We start from the raw sequence: 13,427 nt of genomic DNA on the forward strand, positions 1-13,427 counted from the left end.
GTACAGGTGTTCCTATTAAGGTGAGGATATACAGTCAAGGCAAAGATGAAAACAGCCTCGTTTTTGCATTAAATACAAAACATCAATGATGGACAGAAATCCATGACAGCATTTTATGTTTTAATTTTAACCAGAGACATTACCAATGGTATATAACGCTAGGAACATGAATCAAGAAAGAAGAAAATGGTTTGTTAGTTCCATCAGACTTTTCATGGTTCAACAGACTCCTTGAAGAAGTGCGTCCTTATTTATTTAGCACAAATTTGTGAATTGGAACCCTTTAAGCCCTTCCATGAAGAATGTGTGTGTAAAATAAAATGTTCTCTTTAAGGCTCTTCTGCAAGTATAAACAAGGATTGTTTTTGGTGTTTAAAAAAAAAATGTAAAAAAAAAATTACACAACACACAGACACTGACATTGCGACTGGTGTTAAACTGCTAAACAGTTATAGACGTGTGCCTGTGTGTGTGTGTGTGCGCATTATACAGTGTATCTGACTGCAGTAACTGCAAGCTTCAGGATGAGTCACAAACACACAAGACTTTAGCATGAGGTTAGCTTATATAGACCATGTGTGTATGGAGTAACTAGTTATATTAGTAGTATAACAACATCACAGTGCAGCTGTTCATGCATTATTGCTTCTTATTAGTCTGTTCATTACATGCATGTGACTTAAGAAACAAACAAAAAAAAAACAAAAGTCAAACCACATCACAAGTAACGAGTCAATTCTTCAATTTCTTCCCCAGGTGACAGAGTGACACTTAAATGGAGTCCATTCCATCATAACCGCGTGTGTGTAGAGCTATATGATTGGTCGGTTCTGGGATGAAAAATTCGCCAGAGAAGTTACTCAAAACACACGTATACTCAGGGAAGATGGTGTGTTCACAACATTTAAGACTCAGTTTCACTTGAGAGCATTTGGATATGGGTTTTCTACCAAGAAACGCCGCCTCTCTCCTTCTGGACAGAGTTGCACGAGGTATCCAAGTTTATAACATTCATGACCTTCAATGCTGAATTTAACGAAGCCAAGGCTAATCTGATGTTCACAGGCATATCAAAGGGCACATGCTAATTTGACTTGGACGGGCGAGATGCACGCAGTGGCGATTGCATGGATAAAGAAAGCCAAGATTTATGCCCTCAATTTGTAGAAGAGATTGGGTGTATTATTCTTATCTTGCTAGGGGTAACATTTGCCTTAAACACACAATGCAAAACTGAATAAGCAGAATCCTAAATTAAAAAAAAAAGTCGAGGTATTCAGAGTGGTCTAATATTTAGTCAGTCGCAATCGTCTGCCAAGATCATGTGCATGAAATAGAGTTGGCATCAAAAATGGAAGAAATGAACCATAAGGAGCTAAGTGCACCTAAAGATTTTATGTTCTATTTGTTTACCTTTAACTTAATTTGAAGTTTGTACTATATTTCTACATAAGGCTCTTTTATATTACATGAACACAAGTGTTTTGCTGGGAAATACACCACTCATTTTTCATACAAGCTACATCCGGGACATGGAGAACCAAAACCATGACATAAATCTCCGTGTGGCACTTGTAAGTAAATCGGTGAAATGTTTTGATAAATGTGGGTATTTTTTGTTGATGAATGTGTCTGTATTAGAATTTAAAAAAAAAAAAGAAGTTGACTTGAATATATTAAGTCTATCTTCTTGTGTTGACAAACTCACATTTTTCATACAAAATACATCACAGATCTGAGTGACGTTTACTGATATTTCACTCCGATAAAGTTACTCCCAGTGTTTTCCCGCTGACGAGACATGCATTGCCAAAATAGTGAACCAGCTCAAAATTAAACTTGCGTAAAATTTTTTTTTGGAGGTGTCCATATAACAAAACATTATACGGTGGCATGCACGCGCATATAATATTATATACACACACACACACACACACACACACGTGTACATGTATACAGTGGCTACAGTTATTTGACAGTCCATAATTAGACACCTTTTCAGATTTACCAATAAAAAATAAAGGTGAGTTTCAGTTACAACAGTTATTAGTTACTTAATCAACCGGAAGAACCCCCCCAACCCAACCCTACCCTTTGATCTTGTCATTTGATGACACAGCTCATTAGCGGAGATGGAATTTTTTTTCGCACGATCAGCAATTTGAGGAAAACCCGGACGTTATCATCGCAGGTAAGCATGGTGGAAAAATCATGGACATGTTTTTACTGATCATATTCACGGATATTTCATGATCTCCTTGTCAAAACCTACTTTGTTTCTTACTCTCATTTGACAGTCGCCATTTTGTATCTAAACGCGCGTTTGAGAAGTCATATGAGGTGTCGATAATAGTGATCAGTTTCACCGGTGTCCACCATTATCGACACCCTGTGGAATTAAGTGACATTTACAACTGTTATGGATCGATCTTTGTGTAACATTGTTGAAGTAGATGAAGTACTTTAAAAAAATAAACATTTTAAAAAGTGCTGCGATTTATAATTATTTTTTTCCTGATTCATAACAGAATGGAACGCTTCGGCCCTGTTTACATTATTTCGAATCAGCGGATCATCAGATTAACGTTTTTAAAACGATTCGCGTACACACACAAATAGCAGGAAGTGAAGTCCGCGCCGTTTTTCAGCAGTCACATCACATGACCAACGTGGCATGACCAATGCCAGCGAATCAGGAAGGTGGATGTCACAGTGACGTTGTCCAATGACGACGTCAGCTAGAGCTCAGCACTGCGCATCCTCGTTCCTCAATGTTTACACAGCACCGGATCAGATATGTACTGGGTTGAATACGTGGGCCCTGGCGGATTCAAGTTGTTCCGCCTGTGGAGTCGTTTCCCGGCGTTTTAATGTGCACGGACAGTGCATCCGCAACGAAAACGATACGGATACGGTCTAATGTAAACACCACCTTAGAGTATTTGGAATCCTGTTGCGATAAATAGAATTAGAGCAGAATTAAATTCCTCGCATATTAAAAAAAACTACACGCTTGAAATATTCAGAGTTTTCTATTCCAGTCAGAAAATTGTTTTTGCAGTTTGTTGTAAATATCTACCACACACGACAATAATCAGTAAACATTTTATATTTTTGGTTCGAAGAATGACATGCGACCTTTGACCTGGATTTTCATGCGGTTACAATGTCAATTGCCTGTTGACATTTATTGGTGAACTACAAAACTAGAAATTAATAAACGACGAATGATTAACAAAACGTAGTCTATGAAAATACTTAGAAAGTGAAACAAAAAGATTTGACACAGGTTAAACACACTCAGTTCATTTGTTTACAAACATTAGATGACTTCATTTACGTCAGCGCCGACATCGATATTTTTATAAAAGATATTTTGTAATAAATACAAGTCTACGTAAAACAAAAGCCATGTTTTGTTTACTTAATATGACGTACCGATTATTTTTTTCAGAACGAATCATCTGGATGTCGATGGACTGTGGACTAAGGTTTCGATAATTGTGGAACAGTGTCACATGATCTGATATGCTAAGTAATTGGGCATCAACTCTTCCCCCCCCCCCCCAGTGGAAGTTTAGTAATTATTCATGCACAATTTACGTACTGAAAAAGTCTTTTCTACTTTTGCAATGGCTTAAAGATTGTCAAGGTGTCGATAATTGTAGCCGCTGCTCTCTCTCCCTTTTATTTATTAATTTTTTTATATACACACAGCGTGTATAACATATGCAATGCATTTCTGAAGGCAAATCTTACCCCAGCAAGGTTAAAAAATAAATTAATAAATAAAAGATTTCTCCTCTGACTCCTACGAAGGCTCCAAGTCTTTTTTCCCCCCCTCTTTTTTCATAATTATGAAAAAGGAGCACGGCTATTGATTAGACAATGACACCCATGTTGTTTTCAGCCTATGTTCACCATGGATGATGACTGGCTGGAAGTTAGAACCTTATAAAACCACCTCCCACCCCAAACATTGCACAAAAACAGAGGAGAATAAAACACAGGAAGAAATGAAGATTGTGGCTGAACCATTTTTGACCAAAATGCCAGGTTGAACCTTACAATATTAGTCGTTTTTGATTTTTTTTTTTTTTACCGCAGAAAACCATGTAAACAAAAATACATTTTCATCCAGGTGTGTTCCCTTTTGCCACACGGTTACAGCTACCTTGGGGGTAAGCCCGAGATCTCTGCAGTTATAATCATTACTAATTAATAATATAATTATATTATTAATGTGTACCATGTATGAAGCTTGTTATAGCTGTGCATTGACCAACTACTTTATGACTCGTGTTCGTAGCACTTGGGTTTAGTTCTGACGGTCCTGCACTTCTAGTAAACTGAGGAAAAACAATGCTGGCTCCTAAAACAGTGACGTGAACAGACTATTTTGTCTTACTGTGGAATTGTTTGGAATAAAATTATTTGCCAATAAGCAAATGTAAATGGAGAGAGAACAACAACAAAGACAAAAGGAGATCAGAAGAGAAAGTGAGTAATGGGGGGGGGAACGCATAAGGAGACAAAAGAGAGGGCCTTGTGTACTGTTTCCAGCATTGTAGGCTAGAATGATTCTATTTTGCGCAAGTATTTTTCAAATTTTCTCAGTAGCTCAGCACATCGTCCCGTTACACATTTAGCAGATTCGGATCCAGGACGCAGCTGTGAGCAGAGTTCAGTGTCGGGGGAGACGCATCATTGTTCAGCCTGATGATCCGATAGGCCGTTGGCGTTTCTTCCGAGCCGACGTGACTCTGCCCTTCTGGATTCCCACTGTATGACTGATCGTCGTCGTCGTCGGAATGGAGACGGCTAATTCGTTCCATCCACGCACGGAACCTTTCCTCTGTACGCCTCTGGGCGGCGGCCACTCGTGTCAGCGCTTCTTCCAGGACTCCGCCCATGCTGTTTCCACGGCGGCCAGCTTAAAGACAGACAGCAAGCGCCGAGAACACAGACATACACAAATGTCAGGCACACACTAGAAAAAAAGCAAAAAAACCCCAAAAAAACCCCGCTGGACTTCATGGCGGCCATGCTGACAGGCTTAATGGGAGTCATGCAGCTTTCACGGTGCATTCTGGGTACTGCGGTATGTTGCATAAACATGTGACATTAAGAATCGGCAATATTTAAACACTCCCTCAACCAGAAACGTTTGCACATGTGTAATGTATTCTAGATTCTCAACTACAACTCATTTTACTTAAACATTAAAAAATTAATTATACACATACATAAAGACATACCGCAAGAAACCACTAGCTCTGAAGTTAAATAGGCGGATTATACCTTAACTGTACTTCATGAGAAGGCAGGTAGGAAAAAAAAAAAAGTAGCAGAATACCATGGAATGCATTTGTATAATGCATGGGGAGGGAGACTGTAGAAATTTGAAAAGATGTACAGCGCCATCTGTTGGACAGCTGTCAAATTGATTCTTTTTTTTAAAGGATGCAATGACGGACAAATCAATGGCAAGGAAAACATACAGTTTTGAGTTTTATATTTATTCTGTAACATAAGAGAAGGAAAGAACAAGACTGCCCATTGTATTGGTGTAGTGGATCTGGACAACTCTGAACAAGTTCATTGTGTTTGCTTAACAGATAACTGAGCAAAAACCATTTAAAAAAAAAAAAAAAAAAAAAAGCAATGCCTTGTGTGCGACCTTGAAACTGATGATCTAGAAGCATCGGTGTCCAGAGAACCCCGCACAGATGTCTCAAAGACCAGCAACACGCACTGTCACTCGACACCATGACCAGAAATTTCATTTCATATCCTCATCATGGCACAGGCCACAAAGGTGTCCCTTTTTCTAGCTATTCGAGAAAATGGAAGGTTTGATTTTCTGCAAGCACACAAGTCTGCAGTGATGTGCAAAGAAAGAATCTTAACGACATGCCTGAGCTGTGGTTCATCAAGTAAATGCTACATGGTTGAGCAGGGAAAAGCATGATGAATTGAGACGAGACTCGAACGCCACCTGACACAAAAGCGTCAGCTGACGAAGAAAGTCAGCACCTTCAAAATATTACAAGACCTGGAACGTGACCAATACTTGGAGGTATTTACAACTACTATACTCGATAAGGAGCTTTTACAATTCTTACCCCATTAACACTCACTGAAAACTGTCCATTTACTGCTAATATGTCCGAATGTGAGTAAAGTGGAAGTGTTAATCTATTTCCTGGCGACCAAGTAACATTAATCAATCAGGGTTCCCGCTGGTGCTCATCACGCTCGTCATTGATGACGAACATAATCCATCAGTGACGAAGAGAAAATGACTATCATAAGTCATCTTTTCTAGAAATCCGTCCACAAATCTCTCCGTTTGCCGAAATCCAACCCCAGCGAAGAGACGACGGGAAGTCAGCGTGTAAACAATGAGCATGTGCCTGTGACCAATAAAAATCGACTACACAATGACGAAATGAGTGCCAAGCTTTTGACCAATTGCGGTGTGTCTTAAATCGTCCTGGTGTGGTGGTGCAATTATCTCTGCATAAACCAAACAATGGCGCTGTCTAAGCTGAAGTTTTTTGGGAGAGCTTCAAGCACTGAAGATGATTTAAGGGTTGAAACAGCCATGGGGGAGGCATGCTCAGAGCCCCGACTGTCCCCAAGCACATTAAACAGTGTCAGTAATACAGGGATTGGTTTAAAAAAAAAAAAAAAAGCCAAAGTGAAAGTGCTGTCAGCCCAGCAAGCAGCTAAAGGAAGCCATGTTTTGGGCAGTGTTGCGTGTTGAGTTCTCATGGCTAATGCAGTGGCGTTGTTGGGCCCCATCACTCAGGGCCATAGCCCTGGATATTTTTGCCCTCCAAAAAAAAAAAAAAAAAATCAATACAAAACAACTGATTTGGAGGTCATCTGGAATTTTGAAATGTTGCAAAATAATAACGTAACTTAGAATTTGTCTTGGGCGGCACGGTGGTGTAGTGGTTAGCGCTGTCGCCTCACAGCAAGAAGGTCCTGGGTTCGAGCCCCGTGGCCGGCGAGGGCCTTTCTGTGTGGAGTTTGCATGTTCTCCCCGTGTCCACGTGGGTTTCCTCCGGGTGCTCCGGTTTCCCCCACAGTCCAAAGACATGCAGGTTAGGTTAACTGGTGACTCTAAGGTGGTGTTTACATTAGACCGTATCCGTCTCGTTTTCATCGCGGATGCACCATCCGTTCACATTAAAACGCCGGGAAACGACTCCACAGGCGGAACAACTTGAATCCGCCAGGGCCCACGTGTTCAACCCAGTTCGTATCTGATCCGGTGCTGTGTAAACATTGAGATACGAGGAAACGCAGTGCTGAGCTCTAGCTGACGTCGTCATTGGACAACGTCACTGTGACATCCACCTTCCTGATTCGCTGGCGTTGTTCATGCCACGTTGGTCATGTGATGCGACTGCTGAAAAACGGCGCGGACTTCACTTCCTGCTATTGTTTCCGCCTTGTATCACCTTTTTGTTTTTCATTAAAGAGTATAAAAAGTATGAATATAATACTTTGCCATTCTTAATGTTGTTCATGGTAAGATGCAAATACTGCCCACTGTGTAGTTATGATTGTCTTTAGGCTTGCCATCCTTCCACTTGCAAGTGGTGAGTGACTTGCGCATGCCCGATATGCGCTGGGATCACACACACAGCGGCTCAGTCCCGAATCACTGCTCGTGCGCTTCACTCGCGCGCTCTGTGAGCTGCGCAGGGCCGGAGTGCGCACCCTCCAGAGGGCACTCGCTGTTCAGGGCGGAGTGATTTGGAGCGCAGCCGCTGAGGAGGAAGCACTGAGCTGCACGGACACATTTCAACTTACGTGCCATCTAATTAGTCATGTGATTAGCGTATCCGTGTATTGGCGTTGCTGTGTGCACGCGAATCGTTTTAAAAACGTTAATCTGATGATCCGCTGATACGGTCTAATGTAAACACCACCTAAATTGACCGTAGGTGTGAATGTTTGTCTGTGTCTATGTGTCAGCCCTGTGATGACCTGGCGACTTGTCCAGGGTGTACCCCGCCTTTCGCCCGTAGTCAGCTGGGATAGGCTCCAGCTTGCCTGCGACCCTGTAGAACAGGATAAAGCGGCTAGAGATAATGAGATGAGAATTTGTCTTCATGGTCCTAAAAGAGATACACAAGAGTAAGAAATGAGAAGTTTATTAAATTGATAAGTTTTACTTGTGATACTTAGTCAACTGGCACATGCGTCAGTTTCCTCAGACGATTATGGGTGTTGATAACTTACGGCAACAGAAACTGAAGTGAACGACATAACTGTAAAAAGAGCAGTGCAAAAATCAGTACTCAAGAGGTCATAACGTTTGAATGTGTGTGGGTGATATTTCTTGTAAAGTTAGATAGAACCTCGCCAACCTATCGATGCCAATCTCCCTTGAAAAAAATAAAAATACAAGCCCCAGGAAAACCTGACTCAGCCCCTGGTCTTGCTAATTTATGATGAGCAACGCGGTGTCATTCTGTGTGCGGTTTGTAAATCGACGGGAAACTTGGACTCCTTCACTGCTGTTTGTTCCAAGATTCTTTTCGACTCCCTTCGAGTGTAAATCAAGTTGTGTGTTGAAGTGAAGACTAAAGGGAGTCCTAATAGCTCTTTTGAATAACTTCATGCTAAAATATCCTTAGTAGTAGAGCTGTTAAGGCCCTATAAACATAAGAATTGTGCACAACATGATAAAAGCATGAAACTTTCAGGGTTTGTTCTCCAGGGCATAACAATTAATTTAAGATCTGGAGGCGCTCTCAGTTTGACCTTGGAGGTCATCGACCCTTGTTATGTGCAATTTCAATGGACAGGATTAAAAATTGGGGCATTTTATCATAGGCGAGCGTACCCAGTAAGCCCATGTACCATTTAAGCCCACTTTCAACTTTGAGGTCAAATTACAAAAAAGGAAAACTTTTTTTTTGCCAAAAGTTACTTCATTCAATTAAATAATTTGTTCTTTACGAAGTGTTTTTTATTGCATACCAATAACATTTTGTATGGTTGAATTAGCCCCGCCCATGTGTATACAGTCCCAGGACAACTGACGAAAAGACACAGAAAAACTTTGCACTTTTGCAACCTGTTAGAAATCCCCAATTTTCAACACTTTTCAGCTACATCTTTGGTAAGTATATTGATATGTCAAATAAGAGGCAAATGTGCTGATTTTAATTGAAAAAAACGATGTGTTTTCTTAAATTATATATTTTCTCTTTTAATGAAAAGATGTTTTGTGAGCTTGCAAAAGTAGCTAACCTCTCAAAAAAAAACGCTAGTGTTGCTAATCCTTCTCCAGCAGAACAGTTAAAGTTGTTAGATAGAAATAGTGACCATTTTATGATTTGTTTAACATTGATATTTAAATATACGTATCATAAAAGGCCGTTTAGTTGTGTGTTTACATAAATTAGCCTTTTGTACAGGTGGGCTTAAATGGTACCACCCATTGAAATGTATGCAAACTACAGCTAGCAAATGCTAGGCAAAAGGGGCAGTGCTACAAGAACAACAACCAACAAACAAACAAACAACAAGGGAAAGAAACAAAAGGAGCTGACCAGAACAAGAAGGATGAATGCCAGAGTGCTCATCTCGAGTTGACTATAGAGAGAGACACTTACTACGCAGTGCTTTTTACCAAGCCTGCGAAATATTATATAGCGCGAGTCCTCAATGAGTCCACGCCACCAGAGGGTGAGACGTCTTACGTCATGAAATTTCTTGACCGGGGCCCAAACAACACGCACCATCTCCCTTCAAGGGAGAAGGTTGAAGATGTGGAAAAAAAGTTCATACTGTGCAAGGCAAACCTAGTGGGAGCTGGCCCATTCTACCTCAGCAACTACACTGAGGTGGAAAATGTATACAAACAAAAACTTAAGATGATCAAATCCGCTCGCTGATCCGCTTGCCTGAAATGAAACAAAATTAGATGAAATGATTCATTGTTCTGTGTTGTTTTGTCATGTTTGTCAGTTGATCAGATGGTCATATTTATGAAAAAGAATGTTTACAGCACACTTTCATTGTTATTTCATGTATTGATATATTTATATTTCATTAAACAACATTATTCTATGAAATATGTTGAAGTGGGCTTATTAGGAACACAAGTGGGCTTAAAGGGTACCGATGGTACCCTTTAAGCCCAGCCAGACTTTTGACTTTTTTACTAAAATATCTTAATCGTGTATTTTGAAATTCACATCAACTCATCAATAAGTAGGGATGTCCCGATCAGGTTTTTTTGCCCTCCGATCCGATACCAATCATTTGATTTTGAGTATCTGCCGATACCGAGTCCCGATCCGATACTTCTTATAATCCATAAAAAATAAAGACGAGGAAAGAAACGGATCCAGGATGTTCCTCATTTTTTATTTAACACCTTATTTTAACATCCAACAACTCCGTTAGCAAACAGAGCACTTACGTGAGGCAGTTTGAACAATAAATAACAAATTAAAAAAAATAACCTTAAAATACCTGGCAGGAATGTAAACAAATAAAAAAAAAAATAAAGTGCCACAGTGCCAGTAATTTGCTTTTAAGAACGCATCTCACAGTGGTGTACAGTAATTTCAATTAAGGAAATGAACGTTTTTCTTGATGAAAACAAGCATTTCTACCCTTTCAGGTTTGAGCCCGTTTCTTTTGTCATCCAACGAAAAAAAAAAATGATCTCATGCTTTGCTTTCCGCTTCGAACTGCTTCCGTGTTCAACTTTGCCGGCAACAGGCAGCCAATAACCAATAGCGTCTCCGCTACAAAGTGATGTCATGCTGCACGTGTTGATGTTGCTGTGTTGAGACAAGAGGTCTGGTCTCACTCTGTGCCAACGCATAGCTATTGATGTGTTAAAAATGAGAATATATTACATAGATATATATCCGATCTCTGATCGGGAGGCAATGCCCGATTCCGATCGAGTCTGAAACCATGTGATCGGGCCCGATTTCCGATCACGTGATCGGATCGGGACATCCCTATCAATAAGCATTGAGATGAGGGGTAAATCTTACTATTTAGCAAATCATTTCACTAAAACATTGTGTGAATATGGATGAAAAATGAAGAAATTTAGATTTTGGTGGGCTTAATGGGTACGCTTACGTAAGTGTGACAAAAATTGTAATTACATGTGGATTTCCATTTTTCTAGGTCATGAGGGTCCATTTATAGTGATATTACACTTCGAAGTCAAGGTTAAGATGCAGGTCACTCTAAAATACATGATGTGTTATGTCAATTTCAACAACTTTTATGATTTTGTGGCATATTGCCAAGCAGTATATACTTTGTAATTGTAAAATGACTTCCAAATGAGTGATACAAGTGATGCAGGCCTAATGTGAGTATTCTAATCATTGCAGTCTCCAGAACATGCACAAAGGGCAGTACACTTCAATTCTGCCTTTTTGCATTTGCAGTGACCACAACAGCCCTTTTTGCAACCATAATGCAAAAGCTCATAGCACGACTGTGAGGCCTCAGGTAGTGTTGTCCAAAGTGGCTGCCATCCATCGTCACTCACTACGTTTACATGCACATAGAGAGAATCGAATTTCTGCCGTTGCTCGACTGAAATCGAAGTTCAAAATGCCATGTATACACCTTAATTCGGCTGAAATTGAACCGAACTTGATTTCTCGGAATCGAGCTACACGACCTAGTTTATGCGATTTCTGCCGAGCTACTTTGTGCATGTACACCCTATCGAGCTAGTTGTCGAGCTACTTCCGGAAGTGACGAGTGACGAGACCACAAGCGGGAAACACAACAGCCTCGGTCAGCATGACAACGAATCATGACAACGGCATGAATCTTTTCTTTTTGTGGCATTGTTTGCACTGTTAAAATTTAGCTCACTTACTGTATCACCAAATACATCTGTACAGCTGTTGCATAGCTGTGAATTGTGTACATAAACAAGTCATTGTATTTGTGTGTGTGTATATGTCCAACATCTGAAGAATGTCAATAAAAACAAAACAACTGAACTTTTTGTGTGTTTATTAAGACAAGTTAAATTGTAAGCAAAAAAAAAAATATTTTTTTGTAAGCAGAAAATGGACTTTAGAAAAATATTATTGTGCAAAATAAGTTGTCTTACAAAACAGTGGTCTGCGCCGGACAGTTTGTAGCCATAGTCTGTTAGAGCAAGCCTAACAGCTTGAACACGGAACTGCTAGTGTTGCCAGATTGGGTGTTTTAAGTGCATTTTAGCGGATTTGAACATGTTTTGGGCTGGGATACGTCAGCAGTATCTGGCAACACTATAGCTCTTCTTCATGACGACAACCGGAAGTGTACCAACACGATGGGGCGTGTAGCGCCACGTGTGGCTCGGGTGCACAATGCACCTTGCACAATAGCCCGATTTCACTTGTGCATGTAGGATTGGATTTCTCTGGCACCCCTGCTGGGACCCTTTGCTCGATTACCAACAGCAGCTCGATTTGGACGTGCATGTAAACGTAGTCACTGTTAACCCATCCCCAGTCTGAAGGACTTGGCAACTGGGGCCTAATAACCAAGGCAAGGTTCCATACATGAGCCTGATACATGGCTCGTTTGATGTGTTGTCTCAAAGCAGCTTGTGTAGGGGGGATGTTTTCCAACGATCTTGACTTTCGTGTGAAAAGATGTTTCCGTGCCTCATTGACACCTACACATGCACTTGTTCTGTCATAAATGAGAACAACAAAGCGTTCCAGCTGTGACAAAGATCGTTCACTCAGTTCTTGTGGCATTTGCAACATTTCGTGAAAAGCCTCCGTGACTTCTGGGTACACAAGCCACGTGTCCCAAGCAGTCTTTTTACCATGGCCGCAGAATGCTGATGTTGTATCACAGCCAGTGAAAGAATGAAATGCGAGCAAAACATCGCTAGTGGAAGGACCAAGAGCAGCAACCACCTTGTGGATGCCAATATAGCAGAAAGTGCTACCAGTTCCAAAGGCTATCCACATTTCTTCAAGGTCAACTTTCTGAAATACAGCTACTGCCAAGACGACCACATCTGAATCCACTGTTCTAACTAACACATTCTTAAGTCCCTTTTCAGCAGCATCTGCCACATGAAGGAATAGCCTCGTCTCTGCCTCCTCTTGAGTGCATGGAACCAAATTACTTACATCACAGTCAACAGGAGAGCTGAGGACATTTTTTTCGTTTGTGGCATATACAGTGCTCAGCGTAAATGAGTACACCCCCTTAGAAAAGCAACATTTTAAACAATATCTCAATGAACACAAACAATTTCCAAAATGTTGAAAAGACAAAGTTTAATATAACATCTGTTTAACTTATAACGTGAAAATAAGGTTAATAATATAAACTTAGATTACACATTTTTCAGGGTGCAAAAATGAGTACACCCCACAACAAAAACGACTACATCTAGT

General features: G+C 40.5%; 1 protein-coding gene across 7 annotated transcripts in view; it reads right to left on the reverse strand.

Moving 5' to 3' along the window:
* The window catches only part of ark2n (arkadia (rnf111) N-terminal like PKA signaling regulator 2n), a 111,380-nt gene that overhangs the window by 20,879 nt on the left and 77,074 nt on the right, over positions 1-13,427 (reverse strand). For 3 of the 7 annotated variants that reach the window (XM_060935673.1, XM_060935675.1, XM_060935674.1), the window contains one exon: positions 4,721-4,933. The exons of 2 other annotated variants lie outside the window; for them this stretch is intronic. In XM_060935673.1, the coding sequence (XP_060791656.1) occupies positions 4,822-4,933 (112 nt within the window). In that variant the 3' untranslated portion in view covers positions 4,721-4,821. Of the gene's footprint in view, positions 1-99; positions 4,934-9,581; positions 9,933-13,427 lie in introns of those variants that run through there. 2 more of the 7 variants (XM_060935679.1, XM_060935676.1) reach the window with 2 other exon arrangements.

This window comes from Neoarius graeffei, chromosome 12 (genome assembly GCF_027579695.1).
Source record: "Neoarius graeffei isolate fNeoGra1 chromosome 12, fNeoGra1.pri, whole genome shotgun sequence".
NCBI lineage: Eukaryota > Metazoa > Chordata > Actinopteri > Siluriformes > Ariidae > Neoarius > Neoarius graeffei.